Genomic DNA, 27249 nt, shown 5'->3' on the forward strand with positions numbered 1-27249 from the left:
ATCTGGAAGGCATGCTGAGTGAAATTAGTCAGTTGCAAAAAGACAAATATTATATTGGACCTCTATTATAAGAACTCAAGAAATAGTTTAAACAGAGAAGAAAATATTCTTTGCTGGTTACGAGAGAGGGGACGGAGGGAGAGGGGTTTTCACTACTTAGTAGACAAGAATTACTTCAGGTGAAGGGAAAGACAACACACAATACAGGAGAGGTCAGCACAACCGGACTAAACCAAAAGCAAAGAAGTTTCCTGAATAAACTGAATACTTCGAAGGCCAGTGTAGCGGGGTGGGGGTTTGGGGACCATGGTTTCAGGGGGACATCTGAGTCCACTGGCATAATAAAATCTATTAAGAAAACATTCTGCATCCCACTTTGGAGAGTAGTATCTGGGGTCTTAAAATGCTAGCAAGCGGCCATCTAAAATGCATCAATTGGTCTCAACCCAACTGGAGCAAAGGAGAATGAAGAACACCAAAGGCACAAGGTAATTATGAGCCCTAGAGATAAAAACGGCCACAGAGACCAGAGACTACATCGGTCTGAGACCAGAAGAACTAGATGCCCGGCTACAACGGATGACTGCCATGACAGGGAACACAAGAGAGAACCCCTGAGGGAGCAGGAGAGCAGTGGGATGAAGACCTCAAATTCTCATTAATGGTCTGACTGATATCGGAAGGACCCCGGAGGTCACGGTCCCCAGACATTCTGTTAGCCCAAGACAGGAACCATTCCCAAAGTTGACTCTTCAGACAGGAATTGGACCAGACTATGGGATAGTACTAGTTTTTTTTTTTTTTTTTTTTTATGGGATAGTAAAGGATACTGGTGAAAAGTTAGCTTCTTGGATCAAGCAGACACATTAGACTATGTGGGCATCTCTCCTCTCTGGAAGGGAGAAGAGAGGGCAGAGGGGGTCAGAAGCTGGCCGAATGGACATGAAAATAGAGAGCAGAGGGAAGGAGAGTGCTGTCTCATTGGGGGGAGAGCAATTAGGAGTATATAGCAAGGCGTATATAAATTTTTGTATGAGACTGACTTGATATGTAAACTTTAACTTAAAGCACAATAGAAATTAAAAAAAAAAAAAAAGAATTATTAATTAAATTTGTCTGATACCAACATCCTTCAGGGCAGAATCAAGACATCTCAACCAAGCAACAAATAACACCATATATTTTTTTATTTTTTAAGAGCAAGCAATCTGCTTTTGCTAAAGGCAAATGGGTTTCACTTCTTTCCTTATCATTTAGATCATCTTAACAAGGTCTGGGAGGGTCTATTGGCTGTTCCCCTTTCTCTTCAGTAATAGTCACCAAATGTTAACTAGGCACCTGATCACCCATAATAAAGACTACATTTCCTAGCTCCTTGCAGCTAGAAATGGCCATATGACATAAATCCTAGTAAATAGGATGCAGGTAAAAGTGGAATATGTAACTTTCAGAAGTATCTTTAAAATGGGTGGGGTGAAAATGATGCCCTTCTCCTGGCTGGTCCTTCTTCCTACAGAGGATATAGTTAAGAGTTTGAATTATTAGGGAGAGACTGCTAGATGCAGATGATAGAGAAACAAGAAAGAACGAGTCTTGGCCCCTGGTGATCATCTCCACCCTGGACTGCCGATGAGAGAGAATTAAATTTATATTCTGTTTAAGCCACCATCATTTTGTCACCCATCCTAACTAATATACAAGGCAAGAAAAACTACAAACAGTTTCTGGTTTTCCACTAATCATCAATCCAGTCATGAACACAAAGAGCTTTTCTTTTAAATATGTTCAATCAACAATCTAATCCAAATATAAACAGATCATAAAACCATGTGTAAGCGTAAGCCAACACAGTTAAAAAACAAGCCTAATAACCAACCTTAGAAATTATAACAGTCAAGCTGAACAGAACAACAGTGTTACTAAGTCAAAAGAAAGAAATGATCACCTCACCTGATGGTGAACTCTAGCAGCTCCTGAGTTCCCTGAGGATCCAGGTGCTGAAGGCTGTACACCCTTTCAAGGCTCTGCTGCAGGAACTGCTGGGATGGATCTTCATGAGGCACGATGTTGGGGGAAACAGCTGATGACACTAGTTTCCTACCTGGTAACTAAGCAAATACTGCAAGGTTATAGTGCCATCAAATTCCGTGGCTCAGCTTTTGGTACCACAAAGAAACCATAAAAAACTTGAGCCAAGCCAAGGAAAGCACAAAAAGGTTAGCTGATTCTGTAAAAAACCTTTCAACTTTTCCCCAGCTTCAGTGGGAAAGAGATAGAGAGAGACAGAGAGAAAACAGTCTGTCCAATATAGGCAGGACTGCCAGGGGAAGAAAAGAGAGTTGTGTAATAGTATTTTCTGTTGCTAAATGGGGAAAAAAAAAAAAAAAGCTTAACTATAGGAATGGGACTTAAAATTAATCTCTTGTCATGCATATTTTTAAACTTTGATATTTCACTTCATGGAAATATGAAGATTCATTCCCAAATAAGTTTATACAAAAACCAAAAAAAAAAAACAAACCCAGTAGCCACTGAGTCGATTCCGACTCATAGCAACCCTACAGGACAGAGTAGAACTACCTCACAGAGTTTCCAAGGAGCACCTGGTGGATTCAAACTGCCAGCCTTTTGGTTAGCAGCCGTAGCTCTTAACCAAGTTTATATAAACCCATTGCCTTCGAGTCAATTCCGACTCATAGTGACTCTATAGAATAGGGTAGAACTGCTCCACAGAGTTTCCAAGGAGTACGTGGTAAAGTCAAACAGCCAACCTTTTAATTAGCAGCCATAGAACTTATGCTACCAGGGTTTCCAACCAAGTTTACATATGCTATAAAAATATTTTATATTAGGATAATTATAAATCATTGATGTTATTGTTAAAAGTTGTTAGCCTTCCTACAACCAATGACTGCTCTGACAGGGAACACAACAGAGAACCCCTAAGTGAGCAGGAGGGCAGTGGGACGCAGATCTCAAACTCTCGTAAAAAGACCAGACTTAATGGTCTGGCTGAGACTAGGTCATGGTCCCCAGACCTTCTGTTAGCCCAAGACAGGAACCATTCCCAAAGCCAACTCTCCATACAGGGATTGGGCTGGACTATGGGATACAAAATGATACTGGTGAAGAGTGAGCTTCTTGGATCAAGGAGACACATCAGACTATGTGGGCATCTCCGGTCTGGAAGGGAGATGAGGGGGCTGAGGGGGTCAAAAGCTGGCCGAATGGACAGGAAAAGGGAGAGTGGAGGGAAGAAGTGTGCTGTCTCATTAGGACGAGAGCAACTAGGAGTATTATAGCAAGGTGTTTACAAATTTTTGTATGAGACTGACTTGATTTGTAAACTTTCACTTAAAGCGCAATTAAAAAAAAAAAGTTGTTAGCCTTCAAGAAAGGGATGGGGAGGGAAGGACAAAAAGGATTTGACTTTTCATTTTGTACCTACAGTTTTATATATATACACATTTTTATATATGTAGAATTTTAAACAATTCTATTATATTCTAAGTAAAGTCATCTAGCATTACCTCAACAGGGATCAGTTAATACAAATAAAGAGCTTAGAAGAGTGCCTGGCACACAGTTAGCATTCAATAAATGTTTGCTATTATTATCATTATGGCCCATTTTTAAATTTTCTTTTTTCTATTAGTGCTAGGTTTTAAAAATAATGGTTTTATTATTAAAAAATGAACACTTGTTCAGAATTATGGGTTCACATAACTGTTGAAATATAACACAATCTAATTCTTGGTCTAAAACATGATTGTATAGTCCACATTCATTTTTTCTTCCCAAACATCACATAATCAATAACTCAGGGACACTTAAAAGTAAAGCTTCTTAAAAGGTAAAGGATACAGAAGCAAAAGTACAAAAGAAATGGGAGAGGATCCAAGGGAGAAAAAGAATGAATAAAAGAGGTTTCAGAGAATATATATTCTACTTTCTGCTATTTAACAACCACAAAGCACCAAAAATAAAAAACTAACGCAGGGACAAAAAATGTTTTCAACATACCCTCAAAGCAGGAACAAGATGAGAAAGACTGTCCCGGAGGTAGGCATAGTGCCTGAAGGTGTGATCTGAGAACAACGCTGGCATCGTTGGGCAGGTTTTAGCAGCATTGAAAATAAGAACCAAAACTGCAATGTCTGATAGATCAGTAGGTTAAGTAAATGTTGAAGCATAAAAGGTTGAGTTTGGCCAGAAACTGAAGCCCCAACTCCCCACAAATTCCCACTAAGTGACAAAGATATTCTAATAATCAAGGAAATGCAAATTCAAACAAGAGATACACTCCCATTCTATTCACACCCCCAATTACCAAAAATTTTTTAAAATAATGGTTGATGCTACTGAGAATACCATGAGATAGAAAATTCTCATACATTACCTATGAAAGTATATATTGGCACAAGCCCTTTGGAAATTAATTTGGTACCAGGCAGGGAGAAATAAAAAGATAAGCATACCTTTCAACCTTCTATATGTATGTATCCCTATGTCTATCTAATATCCATTCTTTCCTTCTTTCATAGTAATGGAATACTAATGTTATCCTCTAACCTTCAGTCTATAACTTGGACCTGATGATCAGAGCTCTAGCAACAATCTTGGGTAACTAAAAATGGCAGAATGGAAAACAGAAAGCACCTGGATCCCAAGAATAACATGGAGCTGCTATACCAGCAACAGACTGCTTACCTCTGAACTTCTTTTATATCAGAGAAAAATAAACAATGTAAACTGTTAAAGCTATATTTCAGGGTCATCTCTGTTCCAGCCAAACATAACTTCTGAATAATACAATCCTCCAATGACCCTGAAAAGTATCTTAACAAAACAGGCTTCCATACATTAAAAAAATTTTTTTATTTATTATTATTTTTTTTAATGTGAAAGGGTCTTCAGATTTCAGAGTATTTCAATACGTCTTTCAAGATTAGTAACAACGTTTATCCCATAAGCCTCTCTCTGAAGAGGTGAATTTCAAGGAGCTAGAGTACTGCACCTTTAGAGGTGAGGTCTGGGATGTTCCTTTCTTAGAGGTAAACACAAAGTCAGGCATTAATTAGTCCACCAATAATGCAGATATTTTAAAAAGTTCTCCAAACCCACTATGAAAGTAAACAAATAGAACTTAGGGAGAATAAAATGGTGACCTTACAACAAGGCAGTTATTTGGCTGATCCCAGTGTCTCAATCTATACTTCTGAACTTCACCAAGAACCTGCACATGGGGAAAAACAAGGCAGCCTGGGACAGTGTGGATGCATTGATGTAAATTTATTCCCATTCCCAGAAAATAATCCATCTGCCTGGCATGCTGCACATGGCTTTCACACACTCAATGAACGTGTATCAGAGGCAGAATAATCAAGCAACCTAACTCAGTCCATCATTTCCCTCAGGCAGGAGATCAAATTAAGTACAGAGTAAGACATAGGGGAAAGAGCACAGGCTTTGAAACCAAAGAAATCTGGCTTTGATTTCCAAGATCTGCTACTTGAAGAGTTACTTAACCTCTCGGAACCTCAGGTTCCTCATCTGTAAACTAGAAATAATACCCCCTTCCAAGGTTTTTTGGACTATCAGTGAAAACATGTATAAAACATTTAAACAGTATGTGGAACACAGCAGGTGCTCAATAAATGGCACAAATCATTATTAGTACTAAATGACAAACATGAATTACTGTGACAACAAGAATGAAACCACTAGTCTTCCTCAGGACATACTCTTTTACATAAAAGAAATGAAAAAATAAAACTCAGACCACTCAAGCTACACAGCAGAAAGAGATGCCAAAGTGGCCTGCCGATTCAGCAGGTTCTGTCCTAAGCACGGAGGATACAGGCAGGATCATCCATGTCTGGTTCAGCTGTGTCAAAAAACGGGTGGGTGCTCAGGAGCTCTGGCACCAGGGGAAGCACCAGAGTTGGATGTCGACTTCCCAGAAACTTTAAGCACCTGAAACAAAACAAGGGAACCCATTTCACTAAGAAGTGCTTTAAAAAGTACTAGGAATTAAAATCTGAAAACCTGGTTTAAATTATCAATCCATCCACTTTTGCTAATTTTAGATAAATCATCCAATTATTTTGGACCTTAGTTAATTCATCTAAAAACTGGGTTATTATGAAGACTAAAAAAAAACAAAAGAGCTGGGTATGCGAAATATTTTTGCTTATTTATTGAACAGTCATTTATTTCCCCATCTTCCTTGCCAAAAGAACTCTGACTTTATCTAGGTATCAGGCAGGCAGCAAAGTGCTCAGAGAAGGTAGGCCCAGCCTGAAGGCTGAACCATGACTGGTCTAAACCCATCATGGCAAACCCATTCTCATTTTCCAGCGACTAGTTTTCAGATAGAAACCCTGATGGTGTAGTGGTTAAGTGCTACAGCTGCTAACCAAAAGGTCAGCAGTTTGAATCCTTGGTAACTCTATGGAGCAGTTAGACTCTGTCCTATAGGGTCGCAATGAGCGGGAATAGACTTGACGGCAATGGGTAACAGTAGTTTTCAGATGGTCAAGTGACCCAGTTCTGGTCAATGAAGCAAGACGGAAGTCAGCTAAGAAGCTTCACAGGAATGTATTCTTGACCAAAAAAAAGAAAAGAAAGAAAGAGAGAGGAAATACATGAGAGGGAATGCACCTTCCTTTCTGTCTTTAGATATTGTCTTAAGGCAGCCAACTTGCAACTACAAGAAGAAAGCCAAGAGAACTGCAGGAAATCAACCTAGAGTCCTGACTGTTGAGCTGCTAAATGACCAATCCCAAAACCAATCTCTGACTTCCTGCTATGCAAAGAAATTAGACCTTATTGTTTAAGCCACTTTAAACAGATTTTCTGTTACCTGCAGCCAAAAACATTCTAACTCATATCCAGGGTGAAGTTATGAAACCAGAGACATTTTATCTGAAACATGAAACTTAATAACTATATGGCCTTGGGCAGGTAAGTTTTGTCACCTACAAAATGTAATTAAAAATCATTACTTCATAGAATCGTTATAAAGATTAAATGACATAATGAATGTAAAGTACTTAGCATGGTTTCTGGCACATAATAAGAACTCAATAAATATTAGCTTCTTGACTACAGGAAAGCCCTTATAAGCTATAAAGAACTACATGTTGCTGATAATTATGCATTCTAATTATTTTTTATTTGTTAGGTTCTAATTTAGGAGGTACACTGAACTAAAAAGAAATATAAATCTTAACCTCTGCCTTCAATGAGTTTATAATCTAGCTGAGGCAACAACGACTAACCATCACCTTTGAAATAGAAGAACTGTAAAATGAATGACACATATACTCCACTTTCTACTTGTCAAAAGTGGAAGAGATACTATGATCAAAGAAAGTTCCTCACAGTTGAGGCTTCAGCAGGGTCTGTAGAATTGGTAGGTTGGCAAAAAACAAATAAAACAAACACCATGAACAAATTCATGAACATATGGGCTATGAAAGTCATTTCTTCTAAAGTATGTGATCTTGTTCAGAAAGCACACTTTTCCCCAGTCCTGATGTTTCCTTCTATGTACAAGGTCCTTGATTAAAAAGTCTTCTGCCTTCTCTCAGCCCTTTACTCATTGTGCCTCAGGGGACTTCATTCAGGTTGTCGTTTGGCCTCCAGGTGTCACTTATCTCTCATTCTATTCAAGATTTGGATAGGGACAGAAGTGCTACTTATTGGGTTCCCTCATAGGTCTTTTCATAGGCCCCTACACACCTGGGCTTCTCTAAAGCTAGACTTCAATTCTGACTTGTAAATATAGTTATTTGTTACTGTCTTAACTAGCACCTTACCTACATATTTACTGCTTCTCTCCCTTCCTGCTATTTGAGGGCTAGGTCTCTGAGTAGAATCCATTTTTAAATCTCCACAGCACCTAACACAGTGATTGGGTTACAACAAATGCTCAATAAAAATTTGATAAATAAACTGAAGATATATAAACAAAACAAACTGCCTCCCTCAAAACTTTTTTACGCACCTATCTTAAGCAAAATCTTAAAAATGTGCCACTGTGGCTATTCCTTCTCTCTTATAACATTCTTCTTTGTTATTTCTAAAAAAAAGCCACCATTCATGGGAAGAGATGAAAAAAAATTAAGCGATAATTAGAATAGGTGAATTCAAAATCTTTTGAAGCACCATAAGGTTGAGGAGTTTTCTGTCCCCAGTCATTCAACAAAGACAGCCTTACAGAAATATTCTGAGTGCACCAAATAATCCACAGATCTTATTTCAAGGCTAGAAGAATGCTCTGTGAGACACTCGGTAACAGCCCCCTTCCATCAGTTACTGACATAGATGTTTGTCCCCACTTCAACCCCACACACCAAATGACTGAGTGCTTCTTGAAGTCCATCAATAAATGTACACTGAATTTAGTTGAATGGGACAAAACAAACATAAAGAAATGGCAAAACAGAAAATCAGATATAAAAAAATGTTACCTAGAGCAATACCAATACCTTCTTGGTATTTTTAGTTTTTATTTTAATACAGCTTTCAGGTATCTGATTTAACAAAACCTTTTTGAAAATACACAAAGTGACCTCTCCACATAAACTCATCTAAATATGTGAGGTGCCAGTACATTTTATAGTACATTTATGCAAATAGCAATAAATGAACAATATTGAAGCTAGTGTAAAGCTAGAGGTAACCAAGGGAAAAAAAATGATTGTAACTATCCAGCTGTAGATCAAGTGCCAGCCCTACCTCCACTCTACGATGGTGGTTGTCATCCTGTACAAAAAGCAAAGCAGGCAAAGGAGTGCTTAGCACTATATAGGAGACAAAGAAAACCTAAGCGCCTCATTTCTGCACCTCCAACATCTACCACAGCAGATACAGGTTATTTGCTGGATGAATGGATGAAAAAAGGAATAAGTAATTAAAATGTGATATTCAGTTTAGGAATCAGACTGCTGACAGTCTGCTCGGTTAAACTGAATCAAGTTTCAAAATTGAGGGACATACTCTCCATCTACGATGATCCCACCAAATATTGCCAACATTATAAAATTTACCATATTATAGGACTCTGGATGCAAATAAGCAAAACAACTAAAGAGAAGTCCTTACTTCCATATGGAGTCCCTATCCGTAGGGTACTTGGCTAAATTTTTCAGCAGCTCCACCAGTGCAAGATGAATTCCTTCTTTGGTTGAAACATTAGTACAGCACAAGAGTTCATGAAGAGCCTCTCTAATGTCTCTGGATGAATCCTTTAAAAAAAAAAAAATTATTAACAATAATAATAGTCACTGTTGGTTAGGTAACCCAACCTCCATTTACCATCCACCATCCCCTTCTCCTAACCACTTTCCATCCAGGGCAGTCATGTGACAAAATATGCAGAAGTTTGCTGGCTAAAATTTCTGAGAAAGTTTTTATTTTATTGATTAAAAACAAAAAAGGGACAGATGCAGTAGTCTTGGCCCCCTTTGCTTTTCAGCTTTCCTTCTTCTTCCAGCCTGGAACTTAATCATGATGCCTGAAGGTGTAATAGCCTTCCTGCTACTATCAAAGGAACAGGTATATTAAAGAAAAGTCAACGGGCTAGGAAGGCCAAAGGTATGAAAGACAAGGCTAGGTTCCTCAATATTGCTGAGCAGCTGCCTCAGTTCCTTGACTGCCTAGTTTTGAACTTATTATTTAAGAAAAATGAACCATCATATGTTAGGCTATTGTTAGTCAGACAGTCTATTAACTTCAGCTGAACATATTCCTCATGAATAAAGTTTTATTCAATATTAATCTGTTCCTTCATTCAAAAAATATTTGTTGAGGTTCTGCTTCAGAGCAGACACCATGTTAAGTGCTGGGAAAAATGAGTACATATGGTCCCTAATTTCAAGGTGCTCACAGTATAGTGCGTGGCAGATATGCAAATTATAATTCAGGGTGCTATGAGAATGTGGAGGACCGTGTTCAAAACTCCGGAAGAGTCACAGAAGGGCTCACACCAGCAGTGACGCTTTCACTGATGCCTGAAAAGTCAATGGGAATTCACTCACCAGATGGGGCAGAGGTGGTGGGCACACTGAGAAGAACCGTCTGATGTACTAAGGTATGAGAGGACAAAATCATTTTGATTCTCCTGGAATCCAAATTTCTGGGTTTCCGGAATTCAGTCCTTAGGTGTCCTTTTGAACCTTGAAGTACTGGTGCCCTCAAGTCACCTTCAGGTCAAACAATAGCTTAGCGAGCAGCTTAATGGAGACTGTTTGGCCTTAGGCATCGGGTTCTTTCGGAAAATTATGTGCAGCCAGGTTTGAGAAGCAGGAACCCCAGGGTCTGAGTAGAGGCTGTTTTAGGATGCATCGCATGTCCTAGGTGACTGTTTCAGTAACCTGCCCTGTGCTTTGATGTGCTTGATAAATTAACATAACAATGACCTGTATACCAGCTTTCACCATCTTCTCTTAGGAGTGCCTTACCCAAAATGTTCAGGTGACTGAAATGTTCAGGTGACTCTGCCAGATTCGAATCATATCTACTCACAATAAATACATTCTATTACACTTTTTTTTTTTATTACACTAATTTTTGGTATCTCTCTGTGCATTTACATTTTTGACAGGCAGAACAAATTACACTGAAGAAATTACAAATATAATAGTTTGGTTTGGCTGGAGTGTAAGATATACAAGGGAAGTATAACAGGAGCCAAGGCTCCTGCTCTCCAGAAACTCATTATCTAGAAGGAGAGGCAGATACGCTTGAAGACAAATAACAACCAGATCATTGCTATTACAGAGGAGTGTACAAGTTGCAATGGGAGTATAGGGTGAAGAGTCTCTCAATTTTCTGGTAGTTGGAAAGAGGAGGTATTATGAATTGAACTGTGTCCCCCAAAAATATATGCTGTAAATCCTAACCCCTATACCTGTGGTTATAATCTCATTTGGGAATCAGTTTTCTTTGTTACGTTTATGAGGCAGTATATTGTTATTAGTGTAGGGCACATCTTAAATAAATCTCTTTTGAGATATAAAACAGCAGGTTAAGCAAGTAAGCACAATCAGAGAGGAGGATACGCACCACGTGATTGCCAAGGAACCTAGGAATAGAAGCTGAAAAGACAAGCGCCTTCCCCCAGAGCAGACAGAGAAAGAACCTTCCCCCAGAACCAGCACCCCAAATTCAGACTTCTAGCCTCCTAAACTACGAGAAAATAAATTTCCGTTTGTTAAAGCTACCCACTTGTGGTTATTTCTATTACAGCAGCACTAGATAAGATGGTGTGTTGTTGTTGTTGCTGTGTGCTGTCGAGTCGATTCTGACTCATAGTGACCCTATAGATAACTAAGATAAAAAAAAAAAAATTTTTTTTTGATAGGAGGCAACATATGAGCTTTAAAGAATTCACTCATTCATTCATTCAATATTTATTAAATACTTACTAAACATTCAAAAATTTATCAAGCTCTTACTCTGTGGCAGGTACTAGGGACACTAAAAAAAAAAAAGACACAGCAGTAATTAAACCAAAATTCTGCTCTCAGGAGCTTCATTCTCATGGGAAGACAAAAATAGACAAGAAAGTAAATATATATAGGTCAGATGGTGGTAAGTGCTATATAGAAAAAATACAACAGGTTAAGAGAAAGGGTGCTGGGATAGATGGGGTGTTTTACATAAGACAATCAAAGGCAACAGCGAGTACAAAGACCATGAGGTAGAAAAACAGCAAGGAAGCCACTGTGGGAAGAGTAGAATACGCAAAGAGTAGTAAGTGATGATGTCAGAGAAGTGGCAGAGGGCTAAGTCACAAAGGGCTTATGGGCCACTGTAAGGACTTTTGGCTTTTTCTCCAGGATAGGGGAGTCACTGGGGAGTTTTGAAGACTTACACATCTGACTGAAGTTTTAAAAGGGTCAATCTGATTGCTGTGTGGAGAAGACACTGTAGGCAGAGGTCGGGTGGTGAGTAGTAGAACCAGTTAAGAGCCTATTAAAATAATTTAGGTGGCAAATAATGTTTGTGGCAAACAGACTCTGGGGTAACCCCTCCCCCCCAATAATTCCCACCTCCTGATATCACAATTTGTGTAATCCCCTCCCTTTAAGTAATACCTGTGACTTGCTTCTAACCAACAGAATATGGCAACAGTGGTGGGACATCACTCCCTTGATTACGGTGATGCAATGTCATTCCCATGATTACATTATGTTACATGACTCCTTCTTAACAGATTGGACCAAGAGACTTTTGTCCTGCTGGCCTTGAACTGTGAACTGTCTATGAAGAAAGACACATGTCAGGGAACCATGGGCAGCCTCTAGAATCTGGGGGCAGCTTCCAGATGACAGCCAGTAAGAAGCCAGGGCCCTCAGTCATATAACTGCAAGGTAATTAATTCTGCCTACAACCTAAATATGCTTGGAAGCAAATTATTCCCCAGTCAAGCCTCCAGATAACAATGCAGCCTGGCCAGCTCCTTAATTACACCTTTGTGAGACCCTAACAGAGGGCCCAGCTACACTGTGCCCAGACTCCTGACCCACAGAAACTGTGAGATAATAAGTATGTGTTTTTTTAAGCCAATAAATTTGATTATTTGTTTTTTTAAAAAATAATTTATTTTATTTGTTTTTGTTGTTGAGAATATACACAGCAAAACATATACCAATTCAATAGTTTCTACATGTACGATTCAGTGACATTGATTATATTCGAGTTGTGCAACCATTTTCATCCTTCTTTTCTGAGTATGGAAACCCTGGCGGTGTAGTGGTTAAGTGCTATGGCTGCTAACCCAAGGGTGGGCAGTTCAAATCCACCAGGTGCTCCTTGGAAACTCAATGGGGCAGTTCTACTCTGTCCCACAGGGTCGCTATGAGTCAGAATCGACTCGACAGCACTGGGTTTGGTTTTTTTTTTCTGAGTTGTTCCTCCCCCCACCCCCATTCTCATAAACTCACTGCCTCCTAAGATTCCTATCTAATCTTTTGTGTTGCTGTTGTCAATTTGATCCCATACAGACAGACCTCAAAAGAGCACAATGTTCAAGGCAGACATTCTTTCTTAGCTAAACTATGGTTTTAAGATGATATCAGGGAATATTTTTGGTTTAAGGTTTAAAGATTATCTCAGGGCAATAGTTTCAGGGGTTTGCGATAATTTGATACATAGCAATAAAAAACCAATACAATGACAAATTGGACCAGGGTGGTAGCAGCATATACCTGTGATTCTGTGATCAATTCTGGACATCAAAGCATAGCTCAGGATACAGCTGAGCTATGCAGCAAGCATTTACTGAGGACTTACTTATGACAGACACTGCAAGGCATTCAGAATAAAAAAATAAAAGAGCCAGGATTCAAGGTTACGGTCTTGAGAAATAGAGAACTAGATCATCAGAACACAGGCTGATAAATGCTACAGGATTAGTGTTACAGGAATACGGAGCGGCATTTAGCCTACCTGGGGCTGAGGGCAGTGGTCAGGGGAGGTTCCCCAGATATAATGCCTAATGTGGACCTAGAACAAGCAGAAGCCTGCTAGGGGAAAAGTGGCAGCCGTGCTGGCAGGGGAGAAAAAACAATAGTGAAGGGAAACAGTGAGGAAAAGCATGATGTGAAGGGGAGTGACCACATCATAAAGCTCAGGGTGAGGAACAGTGAGAAGGAAAGTCAAAAAGGAAAGAAGGGGCTAGGTTATAAAGGTTTCCTATGGAGAACAACGCACAGAATGAAAACTTATCTTCATCAAAAATTATAAATACAGTATAATTCAGGAAAAATCTTAATTGAGGGCTAAGCAACTGAGAGAATGATAGGAACCTCCAAATCAAAGAACCCAATCTGTTTTGCGAAGCATGGAGCAGAATTGTGCAGTAAGTGTACTAATGGCTAAGGATCAAATCGCTATCCCTTTCACAATATCTGAAAAACAAACCAAACCAAAACAAAACAAAACCTAATCTCATTTTTTAAAAACCTCAGCACTAGTAAATAAAATCTAGAAAAATAATTCAAGAATTGTGGGAGGCAAATCTATGTGCACATCCTAGCACAGCCATTATTAGCTCTATAACCTTGGGTAAATTGCTTTTTCCTCTGTAAAACCCCAGATTGAATGAATCAATCCCTAAGATCCCTTCCTGCTATAACATTCTATGATTCAATAGAAGAATTAAATCAAACCCAAGGCTGACAAGAGCTCTTCATTATTTGGCCCCTACTTTATCTATAGCCACTTCTCACAACTCTCATCTCTTTAACTCTGTTATCATTATAATGAATTTCTTTTAATCCTTTGAGTATATGATTCTCTCTATGATAATAACGAGACAAATGCCTCATTAAGTCACACTTCTCCCTCAAGCATCCACTACAGCACTTCTTCTTTCTTCCCTGACTACCTCCCAATCTCACTTTAGCCAATTCAGGTTAGATACTTCTTTGTATTCCCAGGGCACCCTGTCCTTTCCCAATCATAGCCATGTCATGCTTTAATCAGATTTCCTGTTTAAACAGTCAGCCTCCTCCGTCTTGGGGGCGGGGAGCAGTGAGAAGACACAACTGTGACTGCTGTATATACTGCTGTATCCCCAGTGGCTAGCACAATGCCTGATTTAAAAGAAAGAAAAAAAAAAGGCCGGGCCAAAGGCACTTTGTAGACATTTGAAGAAATGAGAAACAGGGAATACTGACCTCTAACACAGCCAGGACAGTGTCAAGCTGATCCTCTCGGAGAGTGATATTGTTAGAGATTTTCCTCATGGTATGTATGGACTGTAGACGTACTTCTTCAATTTCATCATTAAACATGTCAACCAAGAAATCAAGGCACTTCTCAGCAAAAGAAGGTGAAGACTGGGCGAGCATGCAGAGCGCCTCCACGGCAGCAATGCGAACCTCTAGAGACAGGAGAAAAATAAAACTGTACATCGAGGTAAGAGCCATGGGAAAAATCCAAGCTGCATTCCTCCTCAGCCTGTCTTTCATTCTCACTGTACAACCTCTCCCTGGGAGATCGTCTCCTTGTCCACAGATTCAGCCACCACCTTCATGTTGACCTAACAACACAGACTTTGGTGTCACAAGAAATAAGATTTTAATCTTGATTACTCAGACATATGACTGAGTCACATGTCTGTCTCCATTAAGTAAATTTCTTGAAAACAAAGATTCTTATTTATGTCACTATTCCAAACACAGTAAATTATATATTTTTTAAAATAATTTTTATTGTGCTTTAAGTGAAAGTTTACAAATCAAGTCAGTCTGTCACATATAAGCTTATATACACCTTACTCCATACTCCCACTTACTCTCCCTCTAATGAGTCAGCCCGCTCCCTCCTTCCAGTCTCTCCTTTCGTGACGATTTTGCCAGTTTCTAACCCTCTCTACCCTCCTATCTCCCTTCCAGACAGGAGATGCCAACACAGTCTCAAATGTCCACCTGATACAAGTAGCTCACTCTTCGTCAGCATCTCTCTCCAACCCAATGTCCAGTCCCTTCCATGTCTGATGAGTTGTCTTCGGGAATGGTTCCTGTCCTGGGCCAACAGAAGGTTTGGGGACCATGACCGCCGGGATTCCTCTAGTCTCAGTCAGACCATTAAGTCTGATCTTTTTATGAGAATTTGGGGTCTGCATCCCACTGTTCTCCTGCTCCCTCAGGGGTTCTCTGCTGTAAACACAGTAAATTATATTTTTAAAGGCAGTTATTAAGCAATATTATTATTCTGAAGAGTAAATGAGGCTAGATAATATTATGTTCATTTTAGAACTAAGATAAGGCTAAGTGATTTAATTTGCCTCAAACTGAGTGAGGGTAGAGATAAGACTGTACCCAGGTCTGTTGATTCCTAGGCTAGCACCATGAAGGGGCTAAGAGTACGTGCTTTGCCTTGGAGAGAGGCATATGGGGTCTTAAACACTGGCAAGCGGCCATCTAAGGTGCATCAATTGGTCTCAACCCACCTGGAGCAAAGGAGAATGAAGAACACTAAGGACACAAGGTAATTATGAGCCCAAGAGACAGAAAGGGCCACATAAACCAGAGACTGTAGCAACCTGAGACCAGAAGAGCTAGATGGTGCCCGGCAACAACCTACGACTGCCCTGACAGGGAACATAACAGAGAACCCCTGAGGCAGCAGGAGAGCAGTGGGATGCAGACCCCAAATTCTCATAAAAAAGACCAACTTAATGGTCTGACTGAGACTAGAAGGACCCCCGTGGTCATGGTCCCCAGACCTTCTGTTGGCCCAAGACAGGAACCGTTCCGGAAGCCAACTCTTCAGACAGAGATTGAACTGGACAATGGGTTGGAGAGGGATGCTGGTAAGGAGTGAGCTTCTTGGATAAGGTGGACACTTGAGCCTATGTTGGCATCTCCTCCCTGGAGGGGAGATGAGAGGGTAGAGGGGGTTAGAAGCTGGTGAAATGGACATGAACAGAGAGAGTGGAGGGAGGGAGCGGACTGTCTCATTAGGGGGAGAGCAATTGGGAGTATGCAGCAAGGTGTATATAAGTTTTTGTGTGAGAGACTAACTTGATTTATAAACTTTCACTTAAAGCACAATAAAAATTAAAAAAAAAAAAAAAGAGTACATGCTTTGGATACGGAGAAAATGAAACCCTCATCCATTGTTCGTGGGTATGTAAAATGCAGCCACTGTGGAGAACGATTTGGCAGTTCCTCAAAAAGTTTTAAACAGGAGGGGCGGAGCCAAGATGGCAGACTAGGCAGACGCTACCTCGGATCCCTCTTACAACAAAGACACGGAAAAACAAGTGAATCGATCACATACATAACAATCTACGAACCCTGAACAACAAACACAGATTTAGAGACGGAGAACGAACTAATACGGGGAAGCAGCGATTGTTTCCAGAGCCTGGAGCCAGCGTACCAGTCAGGTACGGCACAAGCACAGACAGCTGCTCCACCCCCCTGAACTAACTCCAGAAGGGGGACCAGCCGGTTCCACAGGCGGCGTGGGACGCAGCCGGTAGCAGAAGTCCCCGGGAGGCAGTGACTGGTCTTGGAGCAGAAAGAGCAGCATCCGAGCCGGGGAACCGTCCCGCAGGGATTTGGACTGGACGCAGGTACGGCATAAACACGGAGAGTTGCTCCCCCCCCCGAACTAACCCCGGGAAGGGGACCAGCCGGGTCGCGCGGGCAGCATGGGACTCAGCCAGTAGGAGAAGTCCCCAGGAGGCAGCGACTAGTATTGGAGCGGGGAGAACAGCGTCCCAGCCGGGACACTCACTCACGGCACAACCACGGGGACCTGCTCCACCCATCTGAACTAACCCCGGGAGGAGGCCCAACTGGTTCTCGGAGGAGGCACGGCCACGCGGCTGGAGGGACAAGAAGTCCCCGGGAGGCAGCGACTGATTTTGGAGTCGAGAGTGCACCGTTCCAGCAGGGGAGCCTTGACGCTGGGCGTGGGGCTGGAAGCGGAGGATCTGACCGTGACTCCAGCGGGCCAGACCCCCCGGGGGCAATCTCCACAAAGCCAGCACACATAGGCGACGCGCCCGCAGGAATCTCAGATATAATAGTCATTCCAAGCAAGACAAGAAACTCTGGCTATATTCTGAGGTGCTACTCTCCTATCTCTCTGTTCCCTCCCCCACCCTCCCCAGGCGGCTTCATTAACATCTGAATAGCCTGAGCCAGAGAGAGAACTCTGATAGGGATCTGACTGCATTTTTTTTAGCGGATTTTCTGGAAAAACTAGTTCCCCAGTGATGGCCGGGAGACAACAATCCATATCAAACCACTTAAAGAAGCAGACCACGACAGCTTCTCCAACCCCCCAAACAAAAGAATCAAAATCTTTCCCAAATGAAGATACAATCTTGGAATTATCAGATACAGAATATAAAAAACTAATACACAGAATGCTTAATGATATCACAAATGAAATTAGGATAACTGCAGAAAAAGCCAAGGAACACACTGGTAAAACTGTTGAAGAACTCAAAAAGATTATTCAAGAACATAGTGGAAAAATTAATAAGTTGCAAGAATCCATAGAGAGACAACATGTAGAAATCCAAAAGATTAACAATAAAATTACAGAATTAGACAACACACTAGGAAGTCAGAGGAGCAGACTCGAGCAATTAGAATGCAGACTGGGACATCTGGAGGACCACGGAATCAACACCAACATAGCTGAAAAAAAATCAGATAAAAGAATTAAAAAAAATGAAGAAACCCTAAGAATTATGTGGGACTCTATCAAGAAGGATAACCTGCGGGTGATTGGAGTCCCAGAACAGGGAGGGGGGACAGAAAACACAGAGAAAATAGTTGAAGAACTCCTGACACAAAACTTCCCTGACATCATGAAAGACGAAAGGATATCTATCCAAGATGCTCATCGAACCCCATTTAAGATTGATCCAAAAAGAAAAACACCAAGACATATTATCATCAAACTCACCAAAACCAAAGATAAACAGAAAATTTTAAAAGCAGCCAGGGAGAAAAGAAAGGTTTCCTTCAAGGGAGAATCAATAAGAATATGTTCTGACTACTCAGCAGAAACCATGCAGGCAAGAAGGGAATGGGACGACATATACAGAACACTGAAGGAGAAAAACTGCCAGCCAAGGATCATATATCCAGCAAAACTCTCTCTGAAATATGAAGGCGAAATTAAGATATTTACAGACAAACACAAGTTTAGAGAATTTGCAAAAACCAAACCAAAGCTACAAGAAATACTAAAGGATATTGTTTGGTCAGAGAACCAATAATATCAGATATCAGCACAACACAAGGTCACAAAACAGAACGTCCTGATATCAACTCAAATAGGGAAATCACAAAAACAAATTAAGATTAATTAAAAAAAAAAAATACACATAACAGGGAATCATGGAAGTCAATAGGTAAAAGATCACAATAATCAAAAAGAGGGACTAAATACAGGAGGCATTGAACTGCCATATGGAGAGTGATACAAGGCGATATAGAACAATACAAGTTAGGTTTTTACTTAGAAAAATAGGGGTAAATAATAAGGTAACCACAAAAAGGTATAACAACTCTATAACTCAAGATAAAAACCAAGAAAAACGTAACGACTCAACTAACATAAAGTCAAACACTATGAAAATGAGGATCTCACAATTTACTAAGAAAAACGCCTCAGCACAAAAAAGTATGTGGAAAAATGAAATTGTCAACAACACACATAAAAAGGCATCAAAATGACAGCACTAAAAACTTATTTATCTATAATTATGCTGAATGTAAATGGACTAAATGCACCAATAAAGAGACAGAGAGTCACAGACTGGATAAAGAAACACGATCCATCTATATGCTGCCTACAAGAGACACACCTTAGACTTAGAGACACAAACAAACTAAAACTCAAAGGATGGAAAAAAGTATATCAAGCAAACAATAAGCAAAAAAGAAGAGGAGTAGCAATATTAATTTCTGACAAAATAGACTTTAGACTTAAATCCACCACAAAGGATAAAGAAGGACACTATATAATGATAAAAGGGACAATTGATCAGGAAGACATAACCATATTAAATATTTATGCACCCAATGACAGGGCTGCAAGATACACACATCAAATTTTAACAGAATTGAAAAGCGAGATAGATACCTCCACAATTATACTAGGAGACTTCAACACACCACTTTCGGAGAAGGACAGGATATCCAGTAAGAAGCTCAACAGAGACACGTAAGATCTAATTACAACAATCAACCAACTTGACCTCATTGACTTATACAGAACTCTCCACCCAACTGCTGCAAAATATACTTTTTTTTTCTAGTGCACATGGAACATTCTCTAGAATAGACCACATATTAGGTCATAAAACAAACCTTTGCAGAGTCCAAAACATCGAAATATTACAAAGCATCTTCTCAGACCACAAGGCAATAAAACTAGAGATCAATAACAGAAAAACTAGGGAAAAGAAATCAAATACTTGGAAAATGAACAATACCCTCCTGAAAAAAGACTGGGTGATAGAAGACATCAAGGAGGGAATAAGGAAATTCATAGAAAGCAACGAGAATGAAAATACTTCCTATCAAAACCTTTGGGACACAGCAAAAGCAGTGCTCAGAGGCCAATTTATATCAATAAATGCACACATACAAAAAGAAGAAAGAGCCAAAATCAGAGAACTGTCCCTACAACTTGAACAAATAGAAAGTGAGCAACAAAAGAATCCATCAGGCACCAGAAGAAAACAAATAATAAAAATTAGAGCTGAACTAAATGAATTAGAGAACAGAAAAACAATTGAAAGAATTAACAAAGCCAAAAGCTGGTTCTTTGAAAAAATTAACAAAATTGATAAACCATTGGCTAGACTGACTAAAGAAATACAGGAAAGGAAACAAATAACCCGAATAAGAAATGAGAAGGACCACATCACAACAGAACCAAATGAAATTAAAAGAATCATTTCAGATTATTATGAAAAATTGTACTCTAACAAATTTGAAAACCTAGAAGAAATGGATGAATTCCTGGAAAAACACTACCTACCTAAACTAACACATTCAGAAGCAGAACAACTAAATAGACCCATAACAAAAAAAGAGTTTGAAACGGTAATCAAAAAACTCCCAACAAAAAAAAGCCCTGGCCCGGACGGCTTCACTGCAGAGTTCTACCAAACTTTCAGAGAAGAGTTAACACCACTACTACTAAAGGTATTCCAAAGCATAGAAAATGACGGAATACTACCCAACTCATTCCATGAAGCCACCATCTCCCTGATACCAAAACCAGGTAAAGACATTACAAAAAAAAGAAAATTATAGACCTATATCCCTCATGAACATTGATGCAAAAATCCTCAACAAAATTCTAGCCAATAGAATCCAACGACACATCAAAAAAATAATTCACCCTGATCAAGTGGGATTTATACCAGGTATGCAAGGCTGGTTTAATATCAGAAAAACCATTAATGTAATCCATCACATAAATAAAACAAAAGACAAAAATCACATGATCTTATCAATTGATGCAGAAAAGGCATTTGACAAAGTCCAACACCCATTCATGATAAAAACTCTTACCAAAATAGGAATTGAAGGAAAATTCCTCAACATAATAAAGGGCATCTATGCAAAGCCAACAGCCAATATCACTCTAAATGGAGAGAACCTGAAAGCATTTCCCTTGAGAACGGGAACCAGACAAGGATGCCCTTTATCACCGCTCTTATTCAACATCGTGTTGGAAGTCTTAGCCAGGGCAATCAGGCTAGACAAAGAAATAAAAGGTATCCGGATTGGCAAGGAAGAAGTAAAGTTATCACTATTTGCAGATGACATGATTATATACACAGAAAACCCTAAGGAATCCTCCAGAAAACTACTGAAACTAATAGAAGAGTTTGGCAGAGTCTCAGGTTATAAAATAAACATACAAAAATCACTTGGATTCCTCTACATCAACAAAAAGAACACCGAAGAGGAAATAACCAAATCAATACCATTCACAGTAGCCCCCAAGAAGATAAAATACTTAGGAATAAATCTTACCAAGGATGTAAAAGACCTATACAAAGAAAACTACAAAGCTCTACTACAAGAAATTCAAAAGGACATACTTAAGTGGAAAAACATACCCTGCTCATGGATAGGAAAACTTAACATAGTAAAAATGTCTATTTTACCAAAAGCCATCTATACATTTAACGCACTTCCAATCCAAATTCCAATGTCATATTTTAAGGGGATAGAGAAACAAATCACCAATTTCATATGGAAGGGAAAGAGGCCCCGGATAAGCAAAGCATTACTGAAAAAGAAGAAGAAAGTGGGAGGCCTCACCTTACCTGACTTCAGAACCTATTATACAGCCACAGTAGTCAAAACAGCCTGGTATTGGTACAACAACAGACACATAGACCAATGGAACAGAATTGAGAACCCAGACATAGATCCATCCACGTATGAGTAGCTGATATTTGACAAAGGACCAGTGTCAATTAACTGGGGAAAAGATAGCCTTTTTAACAAATGGTGCTGGCATAACTGGATATCCATTTGCAAAAAAATGAAACAGGACCCATACCTCACACCATGCACAAAAACTAACTCCAAGTGGATCAAAGACCTAAACATAAAGACTAAAACGATAAAGATCATGGAAGAAAAAATTGGGACAACCCTAGGAGCCCTAATACAAGGTATAAACAGAATACAAAACATTACCAAAAATGATGAAGAGAAACCCGATAACTGGGAGCTCCTAAAAATCAAACACCTATGCTCATCTAAAGACTTCCCCAAAAGAGTAAAAAGACCACCTACAGATTGGGAAAGAATTTTCAGCTATGACATCTCCGACCAGCGCCTAATCTCTAAAATCTACATGATTCTGTCAAAACTCAACCACAAAAAGACAAACAACCCAATCAAGAAGTGGGCAAAGGATATGAACACACATTTCACTAAAGAAGATATTCAGGCAGCCAACAGATACATGAGAAAATGCTCTCGATCATTAGCCATTAGAGAAATGCAAATTAAAACTACGATGAGATTCCATCTCACACCAGCAAGGCTGGCATTAATCCAAAAAACACAAAATAATAAATGTTGGAGAGGCTGCGGAGAGATTGGAACTCTCATACACTGCTGGTGGGAATGTAAAATGGTACAACCACTTTGGAAATCCATCTGGCGTTATCTTAAACAGTTAGAAATAGAACTACCATACAACCCAGAAATCCCACTCCTAGGAATATACCCTAGAGATACAAGAGCCTTCATACAAACAGATATATGCACACCCATGTTTATTGCAGCTCTGTTTACAATAGCAAAAAGCTGGAAGCAACCAAGGCGTCCGTCAACGGATGAATGGGTAAATAAATTGTGGTATATTCACACAATGGAATACTACGCATCCATAAAGAACAGTGACGAATCTCTGAAACATTTCATAACATGGAGGAACCTGGAAGGCATTATGCTGAGCGAAATGAGTCAGAGGCAAAAGGACAAATATTGTATAAGACCACTATTATAAGATCTTGAGAAATAGTAAACCTGAGAAGAACACATACTTTTGTGGTTATGAGGGGGGGAGGGAGGGAGGGTGGGAGAGGGTTTTTTATTGATTAATCAGTAGATAAGAACTGCTTTAGGTGAAGGGAAAGACAACACTCAATACATGGAAGGTCAGCTCAATTGGACTGGACCAAAAGCAAAGAAGTTTCCGGGATAAAATGAATGCTTCAAAGGTCAGCGGAGCAAGCGCGGGGGTCTGGGGAACATGGTTTGCGGGGACTTCTAAGTCAATTGGCAAAATAATTCTATTATGAAACCATTCTGCATCCCACTTTGAAATGTGGCGTCTGGGGTCTTAAATGCTAACAAGCGGCCATCTAAGATGCATCAATTGGTCTCAACCCACCTGGAGCAAAGGAAAATGAAGAACACCAAGGCCACATGACAACTAAGAGCCCAAGAGACAGAAAGGGCCACATGAACCAGAGACCTACATCATCCTGAGACCAGAAGAACTAGTTGGTGCCCGGCCACAATCGATGACTGCCCTGACAGGGAGCACAGCAGAGGACCCCTGAGGGAGCAGGAGATCAGTGGGATACAGACCCCAAATTCTCATAAAAAGACCAAACTTAATGGTCTGACTGAGACTGGAGGAATCCCGGCGGCCATGCTCCCCAGACCTTCAGTTGACACAGGACAGGAACCATCCCCGAAGACAACTCATCAGAAATGAAAGGGACTGGTCAGCGGGTAGGAGAGAGACGCTGATGAAGAGTGAGCTAATTATATCAGGTGGACACTTGAGATTGTGTTGGCAACTCTTGTCTGGAGGGGGGATGGGAGGAGAGAGAGAGAGGGAAGCCGGCAAAATTGTCAAGAAAGGAGAGACTGAAAGGGCTGACTCAAGAGGGGGAGAGCAAGTGGGAGTAGGGAGTGAGATGTATGTAAACTTATATGTGACAGACTGATTGGATTTGTAAACGTTCACTTGAAGTTTAATAAAAGTTATTAAAAAAAAAAAAGTTTTAAACAGAGAATTACCATTATCATGACCCAGCAATCCTCCTCTTAGATATACACCCAAAATTATTGAAATCAGGAACACAAATGGATACTTGTACAGTGTTCACTGTAGTACCATTCACAATAGCCAAAAGGTGAAAGCACCCTAAATGCCCATCAAGAGATGAATGGATGAATAAAACGTAGCACACACATACATGGGGATATTATTCAACCATAAATAGAAATGAAGCTCTGATACATGCTATGACACGGATGAACCTTGAAAACATTAAGCTGAGTGAAATAAGTGGTTACTAGGGGCAGGTGGGAGAGAGCGGGAAAGGATAGTCTTAGATTATTTTTCTAATATTTATATCTACATATATTTATATTTACCACAACTTAAAAAAAAAGTGCATGCTTTGGAATGATACAGGTGTCAGAGGAAATTGTGTAGAGTGATCACTCCAATAATTTGGAGGGTGATCTCAAATAAGTAACTTAACTTCCTGTCACCTCAATTTTCTTATCTGTTAAATGGGAATGATACTCATTTCCTCACAGAATTGTTAGAAAGACTAACTGAGATAATGCAGGAAACCACAGAGCATACTGCCTGGCAAATGTTTAAAGCTCATATATTAGCTATGGTATAGGTCTGAGTCCTGCACACATCTTAAAAGTAGATGAATGTTGTTCATTTCTTTCAATGCTCAAAACGTGTAACAGTAAAGCCACTGAACTCAGGTGGCCCTGAGTTCACTTACAAATGTTTCCTGAACACATACTACATGCCAAGCTTTGTGCTAAGTGCTGGGATACAGAGGTGAGTAAGTTACAGACAATGCTCATAAGATCTCCATACATAGGCTTTTGTTGTGGGGTTTTTTTTTGTTGTAGTTGTTGTTGTTCCAGTGGTTCCCAAACGGTTTTGTAACAAAATGTACAGTTTACATAAAAGTCTGAAACTCAGGTTGTGATTAAAATTCACAAACATAATTTTTTTTTTAATAAGAAATATTTTACGAACACTTTAAATGCTGAGTTACTCCATTAAAGAGAGATGACTGAGATTTTTCTTGGTTGGTATAAGTTTCTCCTTTTTATCAGAAGGAAAGGAAAGAATTTTTTTTCCACTTCATGATAATGTGATTTAAACATGAAACTGCTAATAATTACACAGAAGGCCAGAGACAGATGCAAGTGTGTTAACTGTGTTAACTTGCAAGTCCATCAAGGCAATCACAGAGGGACTTCTGACCAGCATGAGATAACCAGAATAAACACTTAAGCTGATACAATTTCAGGTAGAAATATAGAAACCTGGTGCTTTACTTTGTCTGAAAGCCTGGCTACAGGCAGGCAAATTAACAGTTCCTACTGGATTTTATGGAATTATTGAAAAAGAAGGGAGGAAAAAAAAAAAAACTCCTTGGAATATGAATATCTCTAATTAGGTCCTGGCTTAGCTACTTGCCAGCTTTAAGTACTCAAGATACAAAGAGCAACAAGAATAAGACAATCTCCCAGTGCCTGACTCACTGCCACTGAGTTGATTCTGACACCTGTCAACTCCATGTGTGCAGAGAAGAACTCCTCCATCAGGTTTTCAAGGCTATGACCTTTTGGAAACAGATGGCCAGGCCTTTCTTCCAGGGCAATCTGGGAGAGTTCAAACCACCAACCTTCTGGTTAGTAGTAAACGCTTAACCGTTTGCACCAGGCAGGGACTCCAATTGTTAATTTCTGATTTTCTGATGAGCGCTACAATGGAAAAGCACAGGGAGTATAAGAAAATCCAGAAGAAGCACATAACCCAAACAAGGGATCATAGGCAGCCCTGTGGAACAAGTGACTCAAACAATACCTGGAGTTTCTAGGCCAAAGAAAAACCAAAAACAGATCTTTCTAGGCAGAGGAACCACATGTATGAAGATCCAGAAGGGAAAGAACATGGAACAAATAGAGAACTCAAGATACATTAGATACTACACTAGAGTCGGTAGCCAATGAAATAGGTTCCATTTCATTCCCAGCAATATGACGCTAAAACCATAATTTATCCAATATCTTAGTCATCTACTGCTGCTACAACACAAATACCAAAAGTGGATGGCTTTAACAAAGAGAAATTTATTCTCTAACAGTCTAGGAAGCCAGAAGTCCAAATTCAAGGTGTCAGCTCCAAGGAAAGGCTTTCTCTCTCTGCTCTGGGAGAAGGTCTTTGTCATCAATCTTCTCCTGCTCCAGGAGCTTCTCAGCACAGGGACCCCAGGTCTAAAGAACTTACTGCTCCTTGCACTTCTGTCTTAACGGTAATGAGGTCCCCTGTCTCTCTGCTTGCTTCTCTCTTTTATATTTCAAAAGAAATTGACTTAAAACACAGCCTAATCTTGTAGACTGAGTCCTGCCTCATTAACTCAATGGCCTCTAATCTGCCTCTTTAGCATCATAGAGGTAGGATTTACAACACATAGGAAAATCACATCAGATGACAAAATGGTGGACAATCCATAATACTGGGAATCATGGCCTAGCCAAGTTAACACATATTTTTGGGGACACAATTCAATCCATGACACCCAGAAGTTTATAAAAATTATAAAATAAAAAAGTTGCCATACCTGATGCCTGGTTACGGGTTGACTCACTTTCCAAACTTAAGTTCCTTCAATTAAACTGAATGCAAACTGAAAACTGTGTAACTAAATCACAAAAATATTGAGTGATGAAATTAAATTGTAGAAACCAAACCAAACAACAACGCTAATAGAAAATTAAAATAGTTCTATTTAGTCATCTTAGGGTAAAACTGGTTTTAATAACTGCACTTCTTATTACTGAGCACCATTTAAACTGTAATTCATGTTTCAAGTTCATATTGGTGTTCTTGTTAGGTGCCGTCAAGTCGGTTTCGACTCATACCGCCCCTATATACCACAGAATGAAACATTGCCCAGTCCTGTGCCATCCTCACAATCCTTGCTATGCTTGAGCCCATTGCTGCAGCCACTGTGTCAGTCCATCTCTTTGAGAGTTTTCCTTTTCTCCGCTGATGCGGTATTCTTCCAAGCATAATGTCCTTCTCCAGGGACTGATCCCCACTGACAACAAGTCCAAAGTATGTAAGACTCAGTCTCACCATCCTTGCTTCTAAGGAGCATTCCGGTTGTACTTCTTCCAGGACAGATTTGTTCGTTCTTTTGGCCAAACCAAAACC

At 39.8% G+C, this 27249-nt stretch overlaps 1 protein-coding gene across 6 annotated transcripts in view; it reads right to left on the reverse strand.

Moving 5' to 3' along the window:
• Positions 1-27249, reverse strand: part of INTS4 (integrator complex subunit 4) — a 137332-nt gene that overhangs the window by 57749 nt on the left and 52334 nt on the right. For all 6 annotated transcript variants that reach the window (XR_010322498.1, XR_010322497.1, XM_064288739.1 and 3 more), the window contains 5 exons: positions 14694-14899; positions 9112-9254; positions 5861-5976; positions 4024-4157; positions 1951-2108 (listed from right to left, as the gene is read on the reverse strand). Coding sequence is in view for 4 of the 6 variants with exons in the window: in XM_064288739.1 (XP_064144809.1) it covers positions 1951-2108; positions 4024-4157; positions 5861-5976; positions 9112-9254; positions 14694-14899 (757 nt within the window). In the remaining 2 variants the exon portion in view is untranslated. The remainder of the gene's footprint in view (positions 1-1950; positions 2109-4023; positions 4158-5860; positions 5977-9111; positions 9255-14693; positions 14900-27249) is intronic.

Source organism: Loxodonta africana, chromosome 7, assembly GCF_030014295.1.
Source record: "Loxodonta africana isolate mLoxAfr1 chromosome 7, mLoxAfr1.hap2, whole genome shotgun sequence".
Classification (NCBI taxonomy): domain Eukaryota; kingdom Metazoa; phylum Chordata; class Mammalia; order Proboscidea; family Elephantidae; genus Loxodonta; species Loxodonta africana.